The 18,483-nt window shown below is 36.6% G+C and overlaps 1 protein-coding gene across 14 annotated transcripts in view; it reads left to right on the forward strand.

Annotated features, from left to right (window-relative positions):
- WDFY3 (WD repeat and FYVE domain containing 3) overlaps positions 1–18,483 on the forward strand; it is a 276,232-nt gene that overhangs the window by 169,192 nt on the left and 88,557 nt on the right. For all 14 annotated transcript variants that reach the window (XM_027059971.2, XM_027059983.2, XM_027059961.2 and 11 more), the window contains 8 exons: positions 4,566–4,747; positions 6,589–6,820; positions 8,471–8,631; positions 10,876–10,987; positions 12,724–12,914; positions 14,315–14,467; positions 18,077–18,150; positions 18,237–18,398. In XM_027059971.2, the coding sequence (XP_026915772.1) occupies positions 4,566–4,747; positions 6,589–6,820; positions 8,471–8,631; positions 10,876–10,987; positions 12,724–12,914; positions 14,315–14,467; positions 18,077–18,150; positions 18,237–18,398 (1,267 nt within the window). The remainder of the gene's footprint in view (positions 1–4,565; positions 4,748–6,588; positions 6,821–8,470; positions 8,632–10,875; positions 10,988–12,723; positions 12,915–14,314; positions 14,468–18,076; positions 18,151–18,236; positions 18,399–18,483) is intronic.

Below are 18,483 nucleotides of genomic sequence, written 5' to 3' on the forward strand. Positions count from 1 at the left end.
CCAGTTTAAACTATTATAGAACAGGTTATATGAAATGTTGAATATTGTTTACCAGTGAATTTTAAGGCACTTTTCAAAGAGACTTAGATAGAAAACAATGGATATAGTTCCTAAAATAAAGAGTCATCTCTACTTGCCAAGAAATCGCAGCTTTCACTAGGAAAGCAGATTGCTTGTTTGATATATTTTAGTAAGGATTTTCATTGACCATGAATTCTGCTTAACTAATGAATATTCATCGAGCACCTGCCTACCATATGTGCCACTCTGTGCTAGACACAATAACATTTTAATTACTTTATCCATCACTTACCTTCAAGACTTAATACGTACCATTTAATAATCCTAATTCTCTCCGACATGCCATAATGTTACGTTGCTATCCAACAGAACTTCAAACTCAAGACATTCATGAATATCTTTCTAAATGATTTAAACAACATATAATATAACTTTCAGTTTACTGAATGTTCTTTGCTCTGAATATAAGCATTTGTAATATAAGTATACCTCTTTTTTTTATCATCTACTAAATTTACCTTTTAATTAACTGAATAATACCACATACTGCTTCACATATTGGTATTCAAAAATTTGAATGTTAGCTTAATTAGGTGGTAAGGCCTTTTTTCTTAATATTCTTCATGACTAGCACAGAGGCAGGCATCAATACAATGTCACTGCTTTAAAATTCTTACAAGGACGCTTTATTTGATCCTGTTGATGTTTTTCCTCCTAATTTAAACTCTCTTCAGTCTTGCAGATACCCACTCTTTTGACCTCCTTTTTATACTTTTCCTTCAACACTTTTCTTTTCCATCTTCCACTTCAAATTAGTATTCTCCAAGTTTTCATCTTTAGTCTTTGTACTCATCCTGCTGTCTTGAGAGAAAAAAAAAATCTGTGTCTGTTAAATTTAGGTCTTTTTAATCCCAGCAGTTCCAGAATTAATTTTTGTTTGTTTGTCTGTATCCCAGGATTTCTCATTTTTTGTTTCATTTTTTATTTTTTTTAAGTGTATTTATTAGAGAGAGAGAGATGTGAGTGGGGAGGAGCAGAGAGCGAGGGAGAGAGAGAGAATCGCAAGCAGGCTCTGTGCTGCCAGTGTAGAGCCCAACACAGGGATCAAACTCATGAAACTGAGAGATCATGACCTGAGTCAATACCAAGAGTTCGATGCTTAACCTACTGAGCCATTCAGGTGTCCGTCTCCTCATATTTTAACTGCAAGTTAGACATTCATATGAATACAGCTCATATGGAATGTTTCTTCTTTATAAAACCTGCATCTCTTTCTGTTTTCCTGCTTGCTAAATGACACTCCCCACTACCAGTTTAGCCCAGCTAAAAATCTCAATATCACCCCTTCCGCTAAGTCTTACTACATGTGCTTCCTTCATATTTTTTTTAATGTTTATTTACTTATATTGAGAGAGAGAGAGAGAGAGAGAGAGAGGAAGAGAGAGAATCCCAAGAAGGCTCCACTTTGCAGAGCCTGACACAGGGCTCAGACCCACAAACCATGAGATAATGACCTGAGCCAAGATCAAGAGTGGGATGTTCAACCAACTGAGCTACCCTGGCACCCCTTCCTTCATATTTCTTGAATCTCCCCTTCCTCTAATGCCCACTGTCATGGATCTTAATTTTTTTTTTTAATTTTTTAAATGTTTGTTTATTTTTGAGAGAGAGAGAGGGAGCAGGGGCAGGGGAGGGGCAGAGAGAGAGAGGGAGACACAGAATCCAAAGCAGGCTGGCTCCAGGCTCTGAGCTGTCAGCACAGAGCCCAAGGCGGGGCTCGCACTCGAGAGTCATTTGATCGTGACTTGAGCCGAAGTTAGACACTTAACCGACTGAACCACCCAGGTGCCCCATCTTAATTTTTTTATCAGTTATCTGGACTTCCAAGATTTTAATTCTTTATATTTGTCTTTGGTTACCCTACTAGAACTGTGGTAAATTATATTACACAATGTAATTTATTACCTTAGTAATCTAGGCAGCCCTGCCACCTAAAACATGTAAAATATTCTGTAAAAGTATGAGTGAATGAACAAATGAACAAACGAACAAGAAAAAAGAGGAAAATATGAGAAAGGGAAATGATGAGAAAATAATAAGTAAAGTGAATAATAATGGGGAATTTGGAAAAAGAATAGAATTTAATGGAAAAGTTAAGGAATGGGTCTAGGGATATTTCCTTAAACTAGGAGAATGTTTTCTAACTCTATATCATTTTCATGAAATGTCATTTGCAAGACTACTGTAGTCCATATATCACTAGAAATTACAGGAATAGATACATTAGCTTTAGATGATGTTACTACTACAAGGATCCATCCTCTGAACAGCTGTAGCCCATTAAGCCTAGGTAATTAAGAGTTGTCAGAAACCAGTTGGCTCACCAAGATCTCCTGACATACCACTGAATGCTGGATGTGGCTTAGACTAAGCCTGATCCAGAATGTGAAACTCAGAAAATTTTTGTGAGTAAAATCTTCTACAATTCTGGAGAAGATTCAGTCTATTAACAGGAAGGGAAAGGGAAGAGTTCTTGGTTTCACCCATGCCTTTTATCTTTTCTTTCACATCCTTTGGTCTATACAGTAGACCTTTCAAAGCTGTTTGACCCCGCTTTTCATCTAGGTTGTTCAATTCTGTTCCTGTATCAGATCACCTATCGATTAGATTCTGCTTTTCTTAATTCATCAATAGATGTATATTCTGAATTGTCATTTTAAAATGTAATCTTGGCCTGTCAGTATATGCAGATATTTTAAGATTCTAAAAATTAGTATTTTATTTGTAATTCTTTCTTCGTATAATTTAAAGTTTTATCTTTTAGTGTATTTCCTTATATGTACTTATCCTGAAAAACGGTGAATCTGCTGTATGTTACATGGTTACAGATTAGCTCTTTTTAAGGCTTTTCGTGGGGAGGGTGGAGCAGTGAGTTTTTAACATCTGGATATACACTGTTGTCTCATCACTTCTTGAATGCTTAAAAATTAAATTAATTTTTAATTAGCTTAACATTAAGGTTGAATTAATATTGACCCATTATTTCCTGGCAAGATCAGGCAACATACTGGGTAGCAGAGAGAAACCAGATTGGAGTCAGGAAGTGATTGCAGAATTTTAGGAAATAATCAGAGTTGTCTGGTGAAGGAGGAAACTTGGATCAAAAAATACCTTTCCATGCAGCCACTGTGGAAAACAGTATGACCTTTCCTCAAAAAACTTAAAAATAGAATTACCATATGATCCAGTAATTCCACTACTGGATATTTACGAAAAGAAAACGAAAACATTAGGGGCACCTGGGTGGCTCAGTCCATCAAGTGTCTAATTCTTGATTTTGGCTCAGGTCATGATATCATGGTTGGGAGATCAAGCCCCATGTCGGGCTCTGCACTGAGTGTGGAGCCTGCTTGAGATTCTCTCCCTGCCTCCCTCTGCTCCTTCTCCATTTGCATACATACTCTCTCTTAAAATAAAAATTTTTTAAAAAGGAAAATAAAACATTAATTCAAAAAGCTACATGTGCCCCTGTGTTTATAGCAGCATTATTTACAATAGCCAAGATAATGGAACCAACCCAAGTGTCTGTCAATAGATGAATGGATAAAGAAGATATGATATATACACACACATACATACATATATATACAATGGAATATTACTCAGCCATAACAGAGGATGAGTTTTTGCCATTTGTAACAACATGGATGGAAACTATAGGGCATTAAGCTCAGTGAAATAAGTGAGTCGGAAAAAGACAAATACCATATGATTTCACTCATGTGGAAAGTAAGAAGCAAAACGAAGGAACAAAGGAGAAAATAAGACAAATCAAGAAACAGACTCTTAACTAACTGAGGGAAGGTAGGTAGGGGATGAGTAAAATAGGAGAAGTTTGAATAGTACACTTAATATGAGGAGCACTATGTAATGCCCAGAATTGTTGAATCACTGTATTAGACACACAGTATGTTCACTTTACCAGAATTAAAATTTTGAAATGAATGAATGAATGAATGAATGAACAAATAAAGCTTTCCACTCCATAAATCACCTCCCTACTCTCAGGTGTCATCAGGCAGGGGCCAGAGCAGTATAGCCGCACACTAAGAACAAATAGTTGGACTCTTGTATCATTGAGCAGAGCATATAGCAAGAGTAAAATTTTTAATTTTCTAACCAATGTTGTAACCAAATGCATGGCAAATGAGAATTTAAAACGACCTTTTATAACAGACCTTTTATGACAGGTAATAATCAATTAGCCTCTTTTTGTTGTCTCCTGTAACTTTATTTTATTATCTGTTTTATTTATTTATTTCATCATCTATTATAACTTTATTTGATTATAACTATATCTTGAGCAGAAGAAGGCAAAATAGATCTCAGGTTTTACTTCTTCCTGCAGATAAAGCTGTTAAATGGATAGGGTATTTTCATTTACATCATCATTATATTTGAACATAAAGTCAAGATCTATATATGAGTAATTGTTAGAATGAGGGTGTTGAGTTTTTTTGTTTCTTTTTTCCTCTTTATTTTAGTTGATGATTTTAGTGAAGAATCCTCTTTTTATGAGATTCTCCCATGCTGTGCCCGCTTCCGATGTGGGGAACTTATAGTTGAGGGACAGTGGCATCATCTGGTTTTGGTGATGAGCAAAGGCATGCTGAAAAACAGTACTGCAGCCCTCTATATTGACGGACAGCTTGTTAACACTGTGAAGGTAAGCAGACTCGTGCCTGTAAGTCAACCTGCTTTACCAGGTAGTTTAGGGGTGGGTGTGTTTCTGTGTATGTGTGTTTGCGAGGGGGTATATTTTAAATTGCTGTCTTAATTTTAAATTGACCTTTAGTACCCATTTGAACAATATGTTTAAGAGTCATGTGGCTGGCTAATTCATATCAATTTATTTGAGAAGAATAGAAAGAAGAGGTTCAGGGTACTAAAGAAGTTAGTGAATATGTCAGCGCTTGAGCCAGATTGCTAAGTGATTCTTCACAACAGAAAAACCAGTTGAAGGATGCCTAAATAACCTATGAAACACACTGTTTTGTCACTTCATTGTTGTTATGCGTTCCAGTAGACTCTATATTCTTTCAGAGCTGGAATTGTTTTTAGTCTTCTTTGTTCTCAGATCACCCAGATTAGTCCCTTGATAATTAGTAGTAGGTGTTCCATTACTGTTTGCTGAATGAATGAGTATGTAAGTATTACTTTAGATATAGATACACTATAATATTCAGAAGAGAGGCAAGAGAGTTGAAATAACCAATAAAGAGTCAAAAGTTCCTTTTTTGCATCAGGATGAATGCTGCTAGTTACTTTCGATAGAACTCAGCTAGCAACCTGTTGAAATCACACATTAGCTTCTAAAGGATAGTATCTGTTTTTATAGCGATTATCACTTGAAAGCAACAAAAGCAAAGTTTGTCCTTTTGTGTGAATTAAAGTTTAAAAGGCAGTGAAATCGACAGCTTCCTTGAAGACATTTCCTTCGTTAATGATATCTTATTGTGACATTGTGTTTCAATATGATAAACACTAAAATGCATTCTGTGGGAATAGTAATTTATTCCTTTGTACACATGATTGCATTTGAAATGGGCTTGTAGATTCTCTGGGAGTTTGCTTCTTTGTTATTTTTATTATTTTTTAAAATAAAAATGTCCTCAGCTTCTAGAATCGAGAGGTAGGAGATTTTTCATTGATTTTTTTTTTTTACATCATCATCATCATCATCATCATCACTATGCCTGTTAGAAGTCAACCGTCCTGTGAAACCAACTTTAGGCCACGTGTTGGTCTCCACACTCATGCTATTAACATCACTGGGAACTGTAATATATGGAACGATAGATGTGATCTGAAGCTAGGACAGTTGTTAGAACAAAACGATCAACCGAAATGTCCTTCATACTATCAAGCGATAGAAAGCTGCCTGTACCACAAGAAACAACTTGATTTCTTGATTATCTCTTATACTTTATCTATTTATTATTAAATGAATTGAATGATAATTTTGGCAACTTGTCAGTAAACACTAGTGTGAGAATGTGTTTTATGTTGAGATTAAAATGTGTGTGTATAAATTATATAATAGACTGTTAATTTTTATAATTTCTATAGCGCTTTACCCATTATAAAACACTCTTCATGAATTATTTTAGTTGACAGACTCAGATTGAAGGTAACCCAGATAATTTCAAGACTACTTGAATTCTATAGTAGGGAAACTCTCTTTTTATATCAACCTCAAAATTTCATGCAAGCATCATTAATTTGATATGGAAACTACCCAGACAGTAACAGTAACTCTGTATTTGATGTTGCCCTTTCTGGCGTTAGATAGTTTATATCTAAGAGTTGGATGATAACAAATCCTTCTTCCACATCAGCTTCCAGAATCTTGGCCTTCCTCATAGCTCTCAACCCAGCCTCTTTTGTACATTTATAAAGTTGGATGACCTTAGGAATTGGAAGCTATACACAAAAAGTAGCTATTTTCCTGATGAAAGTGGGGTTCTTTTTGTTCTATCTCACACGTTGCTTTCACTCTTCTTACAGCTGCATTATGTTCACAGTACCCCTGGGGGTTCGGGTTCTGCAAACCCACCAGTGGTCAGCACAGTCTATGCGTATGTTGGCACTCCACCTGCCCAGCGCCAGATTGCTTCACTGGTTTGGCGCCTGGGACCCACGCATTTTCTGGAAGAAGTTTTACCTCCTTCAAATGTTACTACCATTTATGAACTGGGACCAAATTATGTTGGAAGCTTTCAGGCCGTATGTATGCCATGTGAGTAACTTATTCTTTAAAGTTGTGTAAAACTTATCTCCTGCCATGTAGATACATGAATAAGTGCATGTACATCTGTACATACAGGTTTACATGTAGGGCGTATATACGGTTCTACATTAAGTTTATCTTTAAAAAAGCCTTCTCCTTCACTTTTCTTCAGTGTGATAGTGTTCACCACTCACTCCTGTTCCAAATGCTCTCCTCCACTGATCATGCTATTCTTTCCTGATTGTCTTCATGCCCCATCACTAATTTTCTAGTTTATCTTATTGGCTCCAAGATGTGCGTACCCTCTAAGAGTCTAACCACAGCCTTCTTTCTGCAATTTCTCTTACTACATAAAGCATTTTAAAGTGTATCTATTCTGGTTAAAAGAAGGAGAGGTGTTTCCAGAAAAGACAAACACGTATTTTTTTTTTTTTTTTACTTTAGACTAATTAATATTTTCTTCATTCCTTTATTCCTACAGTCCACTCTTGTCCTTTCTCCCAAAAGGTAGAGTCAAAGGAACCGATACTAAGCTGTGATTCCTTTGTAATACTCTTTCCAAGTGATGCCCTCATCCTCTTATTCTCATTCTCCCGAAGCTCTCAGAAGAGTTGGGATAAGTGTAGTAAGCGATAAAAATCCTGTGGCTAAGTAATTTGTTACTCACGTACTTGATTTAGATAGCATCTGGTAATAGCTAACACTGAGCATCAGTATATGCGAATAAGTTAATACACATGAAGGAGATAGTTGTTCTGGAGCTCTTCATAAATGTTTGTTCATCTCCTCCAAAGTTTGGTGTTTATGTACTGTTTTTCTAATCCTGATTTTACAGATGAAAAAACTAAAGCCCAGAGATGTGTCGGTCATGCATCTTTGAAGTGATAAAAGCAGAGATTCAAACTTAAGCCACCTAGGTCTGAAACTTGTATTCTTAACTCCTCTGCTACATTGTTTACTTACTTACTTATTTATTTTAACTTTTTACGTTGTTTAGAAGAATATAGGGAGGCCCATCTGAGCACTCTTGTCAGGGAGGATACCTGGTGCTACAGAGCTTACAGGCCTTCCACTCGTGTTCATTCTCTTTCTCCTTTGATCCTTGAGGAAATGTTTTGTGATTTGTTTGATAACAGTTAAAACTCTTTCCCCTTACATTATGCTGTTTGTAAAACACATTTTAAGAATAAAACTTGGAATGTAAAGGTCTATGACTAGAATAAAACTTGGAATGTAAAGGTCTATGACTAGCTGATTTTCTCTATTTTCTAAAGAGAAATAAATGAATAGCTGAAAACTTAAATAGAATAGTTTTTAAATTTAGCTCCCTTGTTCCACTTTAAAAGATTTTTGGGGCACTTGGGTGGCTCATTCGGTTAAGCATCTGACTCTTGATTTCAACTAGGGTTCATGAGTTTGAGCCCCACATCAGACTCTATGCTTGACAGCATGGAGCCTGCTTGGGTATTCTCTCTCCCCATTTCTCTCTCTGCCCCTCCCTGACTCATGCTGTCTCTGTCTCTCTCTCTCAAAACAAATAAACTTAAAAAAAAAAAATAGATTCTCAACTCTACCCATTTAAAAATAGTAAGAATAAAAATTTGTGTTAGGATAGGAGAAATAGTGACAATTTTGAAAAGGATCATTCTTCTTTTGAAGGTAAAGATGCAAAGTCTGAAGGTGTAGTCCCATCTCCTGTGTCATTAGTACCGGAAGAAAAAGTATCATTTGGCCTCTATGCACTCTCTGTGTCTTCCCTAACGGTGGCAAGAATCCGGAAAGTGTACAACAAGTTGGACAGCAAAGCCATCGCTAAGCAGGTAAGCAGAATGATTTCCTAGTAAACTGTGGCTGCTTTTCTCAGGAACAGTGTTTCCGAGCTTTGTTACAGGTACCACCCAAGTATGAGTAGTCCCTGAAAATAATGCCTTTTATGTATTGTTTGTATCTGTTTTATTTGGCTTTGGGTTTAAGCCAAAACATGCTTAGATAATTAGCTTAATTTGGAAAAGTGAGAATTTCCTTCTAAGTGCATGGTTTATATTAATCCTTATATTTTTTTTGGCAGTTAAATTGAACTGCAGATAACTAAAGAAAATAATTGCTATGTGCCAGGTATCATTTGGTTTAGGTCACAGCAGAAGATACAGAGAAAATCCCTGCCTTTGTGGTTCTTACATGGTAGTGGAGAGACAAATGATAATAACTAAGAAAATAGCCTAATCATAGGATATGTTAGAAGATGAAGAGTGCTCTGCAAAAAAATAAAGGAAGGAAAAAGTGATCAGTTTATAGTGTTAAATTGGATGATGAGAGGAGGCCTCATGGTAAAGGTGAAATTGGAGAAGACTTGAGAGCAGTAAGGCAGCAAGTCATGAAAATATAGGCATGGCACAGCATCGGGGGTGGGAGGCGGGCAGGGGGAGTTGTCCCAGCAGTACAAGTGCAAACGCTCTGAGGAGGGTACATACCTGCCACGGAGGCAGGTGTGACTAGAGCAAATGAGAGAAAACCGGGTAGTAGGAGAGGAATTCAAACAGGTAATGGGCACTAGACCACTTAGGGTTTATAGGCAGTGGTAAAGGTGTTGGCTTTAAGTGACATGGGAAGCGTTACAGGGTTCCAGACCTAACGAATGAGATGTCGTGACTGACTTTTTAGCCAGGATGACTATGACCTCTATTAAGAATAGATTGAAGGGAGACAAAGGTAGGAAAAAGGTGAGTAGTTTTGTTTTGTAATAATTCGTATGAGTGATGATGGGTTTGTGAACAGGGGTGATAGCAGTGGCTGTGATGAGAAATGAATAGATTTGAGGTCTGTTTTGAAGATCAAGCTAATAGTTTTGGTGATTGGGTGTGAGATGTAAGGGAAAGGAAGGAATCAAGGATAACTCTGAGGTTTTTTGCTCTAACAGTGAAGAAAATAGAGTTACTTTTTCTGATTTGGAGAAAACTTCAGGAAGAGCAGTTTTGAGAGGAACATTGAGAACTGTGTTTTGGGAAAATTGAGCAGCATATTAGACACCTTAGTAGAGATCTCAAAGCCACTGAAAATATGAATCTGAAGTTCAGGGGAGAGATTTGAACCATAGATGTTCAGAGGTGGTATTTAAAGCCGCAAGACTGGATGCTCTCAGCAAAGTGTAGTTAGATGTGGAAAGGGACAGACTGAGACCTGGAACATCCAGGACTGTAGAGCTGGGGAGATCAAGAAGAACCAGCAGGAAACAGTGAGGAGCTACAGCTAACAAGAAAGGAGAGAAACTAGGAGAGTTTGATGTGGTGGAAATCCATGATTTGCCATGGCGAATATGTCTGGTCAAGAAAGACTAGGACTGAGGACTGATGACCAGTGGGTCTAGTGATGTGAGTGTCATCAGTGAGCTTGGCAAGGTGTTTTGGCTGATTAGGGGAGGCAAAGCCCAGGGGGAAGGAGACCAACAGACTGGAAGGAAAGGATTTGGGAACAGTAAGTATTAACAGTCGTTTGTCTGTAAATACATGTACCATCTTCCAGAGAACATGAACTATACGTAAATTTAGTTCTACAGGTAACAGTAGAATTAAAGTCTTAGGATTGCGTTTGCTTTGAAAGCTCATTACATGTATGAGTGTGTACACGTGCAAAACTTAACATGTCCTTTCTGTAGGCATGTTTTATCTGTAAACACTTGAATAATTTATGTGACGTTTACTTGGAAATGAAGTGAAGCTAATATTATGTTGACTAATAAGAAGTACTGTGAGGCAGTGAATGATAAGAACTTTTAAACTATGACAGTTTCATTCAGAAAGACCCTTCAAACTGTTTCCAAGGCCTCCTCACCATCTTTATCTGAGCAGATTGTATTTAATTTACTTTCTGTGAATTTCTACCCATTGGAAGAGCTCATACATTTTAAAAACATGAATGCCCATGTTTTTAGTATTCTGATAAGGAGAGAAAGAAACGATATGGTACCAGTCAGGTCTTTTTTTCTTTTTCTTTTTTTCCTTTTCCAATAAAATGTTCAGACTGTTCTTCTATAGTTACATTTTTTTTTTTCCTTTCTTATTCTTCAGTTAGGCATTTCCTCTCATGAGAATGCCACTCCTGTGAAGTTGATACACAATTCAGCAGGACATCTTAATGGGCCTGCACGGACAGTTGGGGCTACTCTGATTGGATACCTGGGTGAGTCAGATTGTCTTACTGTTTTAAACTTCTTTATTTACCTTCAAATCTGCATTCACTTTTCCTCACAGGAGGAGAGGTGTTTAAATTCATATTTTATAGTGCCGACCTGTAGTGTTCTTGCAATATCTAGAGATTAATGTAACAATCTCAAACTCCAGTCAACTTTAAAAATCATAATCTTTTTAAAAATCCCGTTAACTTTGTCCCCCTTTTGTCAGCACTGATGGACGCTGACTATTTCTGTGTAATTTCAAGGTAAATTTCACACTTACATTTAGGGACAGATGTAAAGACTTAGAGAAATATTGATGAAAATTGCATAGTTTTCTTCAGTGTTGGTGACACCCATGAGTGTATCTATTATTTGGAAGTGAGGTAGACATAAGAGCTTTGGAGTGTAAACAGTGAATCCAACTATAGTAAACATTAGAGCTGGTAGACATTCTGCAGAGCCTTATACCTGCTGTCTGCTTAAAAAGAGTTGATTTTTTTTTATTAGATAGAATCCTGAGACATAATCCAGTCAGGTGATTCAAAATTCAGAACCAGCCATTCTATATTTAACACACAAATCAATACATAATATTGGTTCTCTTTAGATTAGCAGAAAGCGTTATGCAAGTCAGACTCCTACATGTTTACCAGACATTGGCAATTTTTATTGTCTCAATATGCACATATCTTAACTTTGGTTTTTTTCTTTAACTCCACTGCGTGATAAAGCAGTTTCCTTTATGCTAAGGTACATGGTGGTTTTTCTGTATTTGATAACAGCAAGTATTTACTGAGCCTGAACTATGTCCTTTGCAAAAATATAGCAGCACATGGAATAGTAGAAAGACCAGTGGGTGAAGAATTCAAAGATTGAGGTTCTAGCTCCTATTCTGTCACTCTGTGGCATTACACCAGACATTTGAGTTCTTTGGACTTCAACTTCTTATCTGTAAACTAGTAATATTGGTCCTAATTACCTTACAAGGTAGTTTTCAAAATTTTGTGCCATAATATATGCAAGTATTATGTGTGCTGCAAAGCATATAAAAATATAAAACACATGTTAGTTTAATTTTTGGAAAACTCAATCTTGATTAATAGACAAACAACATTCAAACAATGCCTTTTTTTAAAAACAAGGTTAGGAATATAGACGCAATTTTTTTTAGTTGACATGAAGTTAGTTCTAGGCCTGTGTTTCCACATGATTATGCTCTCCTGGGGTCACTGATGCAGTGTTACTCAGACTAGGAGAGCTTTGAGTGATGGTCAGTGAGGTGCCCGGCTTGGCTTCTCTTGGGAATACTTGGTCCTTGCCTGAATGACATCCGCATCCCATTCCCCAGTTCAGAGTTAAAGTGCTGTTGCCCTCCCCAAGTTTATTCCCCAGCAGTACCTAATAAAGCATTCTTACTCACCTCAGAAATGTGTTCCCAATGCCTCTGTGCTTTTTCTTTATAGTGTCCAAAGCTACACAGTCGTTCGGAACCTTTGGGCTTGCTCTCAAACCCAGCCCTTCTCTACTCACTCCTTTACTCCCACCTCATCTCTGAGAGTGTAGACATTCGCATTTATTACCTTCCACATCCTACCTTGGATTTGTTTTTAGAATTTTTGTTTTAAGATAGAGGTGTTTATTTACTTTTAAGTATAATTTAAAATTAAATACTTCTTAAGATGATTTATTCAGTTCTTGTTTACATGGGGAATTTAATTATTCTTCACTATCTTTTGATCAGGAGTAAGAACATTTGTCCCTAAGCCTGTTGCCACTACTTTGCAGTACATTGGTGGAGCTGCAGCCATCCTGGGCCTGGTGGCCATGGCTTCTGATGTGGAAGGGCTCTATGCAGCAGTCAAGGCTCTGGTTTGTGTGGTCAAGAGTAACCCACTAGCCAGCAAAGAAATGGAAAGAATCAAGGGCTACCAGGTTTGTAACCATAGAGCTTTGCCTTCACTTTACTCGGCATTGAAAAAAAAATCTTCTCAATTTTCATTATACATATTTTTTTCAAACTCTGGAAGAATGATCTCATCCAAGTAAACTTTAAAAGTCGGTACTTTTTAGTAAAACTAATGTATTTCAAATGAGAAGATGAATTGTTTATTTTGGCTCAAGCTTTTTAACCTATTGCACCAAATCTCACTTCCTAAACTCTTGAATTAGGCTGTGTTATCTCAGTATAGCTTTGATGTATTTCATAGATTTGCTAGTTTGGAGTTATTTTCCTCTATGGAAATAGGAGTGGAATGAAATAGGGTCATATTGCCAGCTGCTCTAGAGACTGCCAGATGGGTGATAGATCCAGAGATTTCCCTGTTTTCCTTGTCTCTCCCTTCCACACCTGGTCGTCTTTATCCCCCCCTTTACTTACCTAGTGGATGTGAGAGCCACTGTATAATATCTGTGCCATTGCTAATCCTGAATAGTCATGTGGGATTTAAAATATATACAGTGTTCATATATTCACAATCTACTAGGTTTAGGCAGAAAGTGATTTGTCAGAAGAGAAACAAGTATTTGGAGCAAGATTAAATCCCTCTAGTGTAGGTGAAGTACAAATGCCTTTTCTAACTTGTAGCCGGTAGTTCATTAGTAGTGAATAAACTGTTTACTGTAGATTTAATCACACTATTTTGGTAAGTGTTTTATTTTGCAGAACTTTCAAAATGATTGTTGTGGCATATTTTACCATGAAAATATACAAACCATCTAAATGTTCCAACAGTATGAGAATGACTAATAATTCTAAAACCATCCCAGAACCTATCATTCAACCTTTTTTAAAAAATTTTTTTAATGTTTATTTATTTTTGAGAGAGTGAGTGCAAGCAGGGAAGGGCAGTGGGGTGGAAGGAACAGAGGATCGGAAGCAGGCTCTGTGCTGACAACAGACAGCTTGATGTGGGGCTCGAACTCACAAACCGTGAGATCTGACCTGAGCCGAAGTCAAGACGCTTAACCGACTAAGCCATCCAAACACCCACATTCACCCGTTTTAAAATTGTAATCATGAAGTCTATGTTGTAAAAGAAAAATCCTTTCAATAAAACGTTATGGGAAAAAGAGAAAAAATTGTATGCATATGATGGCAACAATTTACATATATATGAATTGAAAAAGTAAAAGATATTTTAATGATAGTGATGGGATTACCCTTCATTTCAGATTTCTCTAATGTTCTATTGTCATAATAAAAATATAGAAGTCAGCTTAGAAGTCTTAGGAATTGCTTTACATAAAGGTCTCCCACGTGTGTTTGTGTGTGTGTGTGTGTGTGTATGTTTGTGATGACTGATCAAAGGGCATTTGGTATTGCTTCCTTTTAGTTGCTGGCAATGCTGCTTAAGAAGAAACGTTCCCTCCTCAACAGCCACATTCTCCATCTAACGTTTTCCTTGGTGGGAACTGTTGATAGTGGACATGAGACCTCCATTATTCCAAATTCAACTGCCTTCCAGGATCTACTCTGTGATTTCGAAGTATGTACATGAATACTAACTGGTAATATATAGTCAGTGAATCCATTTCTTATTCTGTATGTTGATAGAGTTAACTTTTAAATATTTATTTTAGTATTAAACACATAGTTTAATATTAAAGAATAGTTTAGTATTGAACTATTATTTAAACCCCCTGTGGAGCTGTTGGCTTCATGTGTAGAGAGATCATGTCTCCATCTATATCCCTGCCACCCACAGTGGTGCCTAGTACTTAATGTGTGCTAGCTGTAAAGTCTAGGCTGGAACTCTTCTGCCTCATAAATACTGTAAGCTCTGCTTTGCCAGTTATTTTAAATCCCTAACAAACAGGCTGTGTGCCCTAATTGCTTTCCTGAAACGTTATCTGGAAGTGTATTAGCAGCCTGGCCCCATACTCCATCTTTAGTACCCACAGCTCCAGAGCAAATGATGCAGGGTCTCCCTCTTTTCACAGCACTCAGCTCTCTTGCTCGCCCTCAGGCAGCACTGTCCTGGCTCCTGTGTCTTTCTCACTGCTTTCCCCATAATTTTCTGGCTCTGGAATTTTCATTATTTTACATAAAATCGTCCACTGTCTTTATCTTTTTTATCATTTTCTTCCTTTGAGGTTCTTACCCCATCCCATCTTCTACAAAGTTGAGCCCCGAATCTGAATCTCTAGCTTGACATCTAATTTCCACACTTAGTTCCGATCTCTTGCTCAACATTTTCGTTTTATGTCCCAGGAACACCTAAACTGAACTTAACCATCCTTCCCCAAATTAGTTCTTCCTTCTAACTTCTGTTTCTATTAATATAATACCACCATGTCCCTAGTCACTGAGGCTTGAAATTGAAAAATCATCCCTCTTCTTCTTTCCTGTTTATAAACAGTCTGAAATTAAGTCCTATAGACTGTACTTCCGTATTTCATGTAGTTGACCCTTTTGTTTCTACTTTGACATCCTAGTCTAAGCCCTAATCAACTCCTCTTACCTACTAGGATAACTGTCACTTCTTTCCCCCTTTCCTCAGCCTGTCCATAGATCTTTCGACCTCATTCTTTCTGAGGCATAATCATATCACTCCTTCAGAAACTTACAGTGATTTCCCTTCCAACACAATAAAGTATACATTTCTCAACCCGATATTTAAAACTATAATACACAAACCTCTCATTCTTTTAGAAAATACCTACTGAGCATCTTTGAGCCGGGCATTGTGTTAGGTGCTAATGGTGTGAAAATAAAAGATAGAGTCCTTGCCTCCAGGCATTTAGTCCATTAGAAGAGAAAAGCAAATAAATAGACGATTAAAAACTTGTGAAAGCACAGAGGTAAAGGTATGCAGAGAGAACTCTGGTAGTACTAAGGAGACCTACCTAATGAAGCCCGGCTTGTTTTCATCTGGTAACTGATATGTTTAAATCATGGGTTACTTTTAGTTTTAAGTATCTGATTAAAATCTTATAATACAAACATCAGAAATTTAGTTGTTTGACAAGTTTTGGCTTCATTTTAAATTACCTTGCACACTTTATGGCATCATATAGCATTCCTAATTACTGCAAGCCATAATCATCTATAATACTTAATTCATCCTATTTTTAAAACAGCATTTGACAGATAAAAGTAAAGTACTGGTGATAGAATATAGGCATTTTCTTTTTTAGTGGTTGTTCTAGAATTTATAATAGACCTCTATAATGATTCAGTCTGTCTTCAAAGTATATTATACCACTTTACCTAGAGTGTAGAAACCTTGCAAAGATACACTTCCATTTCTCTCCTTCTGTCCTTTGTGCTCTTATTGTCCAGCATTTTACTTCTATATGTTTATGGATCTCCACAATACTTTCTGTATTATTTTTGCTTAAATAGTTATCTTTTAAAGACATTCAAAAATTCTTTTATACATAATTACTTACATATATAATATTCATGGCATTTTTTCCTTTGTATAGATCCAGATTTCCATCTTATATAATTCTTCTAAATGAAAAACTTCCTTTAACATTTTTCATAGTGCCTACTAGCCTTAAATTCTCCGTCTAAAAAAGTCTTTATTTTTTTCTTTTTTTGAAAGGTATTTTTGCATAGAATAGAATTCTAGTAAACTGTTCAAAATTCTTTTTATACCTTAAAGATGTCAGTCACTCCATTGTTTTTTTTTTTTTTATATTTCTTCTGCTTGGAGTCTGTTGACTTTTAGATCTGTGAGTTTGTCATTTTTATCAAATTCAAAATTTTTTAGCCATTATTTTTCCAGCTATTTTTCCTTGTGCCCTCCCCACCACCTTTTCTGGACTCCAATTACATATGTGATAGATTACTTGGTATTTTCCTGCAAGTCTCTAAAGCTCTACCTAGTAATTTCTTTTTCATTCTTTTTCTCATGCTCGATTTTGAGTTGTATCTTCAAGCTCACTGATTTATTTTCTGCAGTGTCCAATCTGCTGTTAGTTCCATCCAGTATATTTTTTATTTTAAATATTTTACTTCTCATCTGTAGAAATTCATTTTGCATCTTTGGTTCTTTTGTGTTTCTCCTTCCCATATTCAGATTTTTGGTGACATTCTTTAGCATGTGGAGCCTATTTTTTTATTTATTTTTTTTTTAAAGTTTATTTATTCTGAGAGAGAGTGAGCTGGAATGGGGGAGGGGCAGAGAGCTGGGGAGAGAAAGAGAACCCCAAGCAGGCTCCACACTGTCAGTGCAGAGTCTGACGAACCCATGAGCCACAAGATCACAACCTGAGCCAAAATCAGGAGTCAGAGGCTTAACTGACTGAACCACTCAGGTGCCCTTGGAGCATATTTTTAATAGCTTTTTTAAAGTCCTAATAATCTAACATCTGTCATTTCTGAGCTATATGTAATAATTGATTTTTCTCCTACTTATGTGTCCTATTTTCCTTTTTCTTTGCATACTTGGTAATTTTTTATTGTATACTGTATTTTACATCATTAAGTGCTAGACTTCGTTGTTTTCCCTTATAAAAGTATTGAACTTTGCTCTGGCATTGTAGTTATCTTTTTGATGCACACTATTAGGATTTGTTAGGGTGGCCCTAGAGTTACCTTTAGTCTAGCACGAATACTCAGTTTTTCACTTCTAAGGCCTCTACCTAACTCCCCATGTATTATGAAATCTACCCACTCTTTGGTGGGAGTGCAAACTAGTCTCAGACCTTTGTTAAGTTCCAGGAATTGTTTGGTGTACAGTTCTGCAGTGGTTATTTCCAATTTTGGACCCCACATGAGATTTCGGTCACTTAGTCTTTGTCTTCAATGCACAGCATTCAGTATTCATTCTTTTCCGTATGTTGTGTTCAGTATTCAGTAATAATATTCAGTCACTGATTTCCATATAAGCTTTCTATAGATCTTGCCTTTCCAGTTATTTAGGAGGGTAATTCCATAGGAATTAATCCTTTATGAAGAGAACCAGAAGTCTTCTGTACAAACAGTTTCATAGGGCTTCACCAAATAAAAATTTATAAGGTGGTTATAGTCAGTTAGTTATATAAGTGAAATAAGTTCTATGTGCTGCATTTATGTTTGTTGGATAGTCATTTGGATATTTCTTATCCCTAAATATACCAACCACTCTTCTTTCTTTTTATTGTAGGTTTGGCTCCATGCACCATATGAACTTCATCTTTCCTTATTTGAACACTTTATTGAGCTGCTCACTGAGTCCAGGTATTAGTTAATATCTGTGTAGTTTATTTTTCAATTATAGAAGAGATGATAAGCACAGACCATATGAAGTCTTCTTTCTCTTATAGTGAAGCTTCAAAGAATGCCAAATTAATGAGAGAATTCCAGCTAATCCCCAAGTTGCTCCTGACTCTTCGAGATATGTCTTTATCCCAGCCTACCATTGCTGCCATTAGTAATGTGCTGAGCTTCTTACTACAAGGTTTTCCCAACAGCAATGATCTGCTCAGGTAGTGACAACTTCTGCATCTGTCTGTTTATTAACTAAAAGTACCAATGAGATTAAAATGAATGAGACGAAATTGGTTCTTAGGC

Source organism: Acinonyx jubatus, chromosome B1, assembly GCF_027475565.1.
Source record: "Acinonyx jubatus isolate Ajub_Pintada_27869175 chromosome B1, VMU_Ajub_asm_v1.0, whole genome shotgun sequence".
Lineage (NCBI taxonomy): Eukaryota > Metazoa > Chordata > Mammalia > Carnivora > Felidae > Acinonyx > Acinonyx jubatus.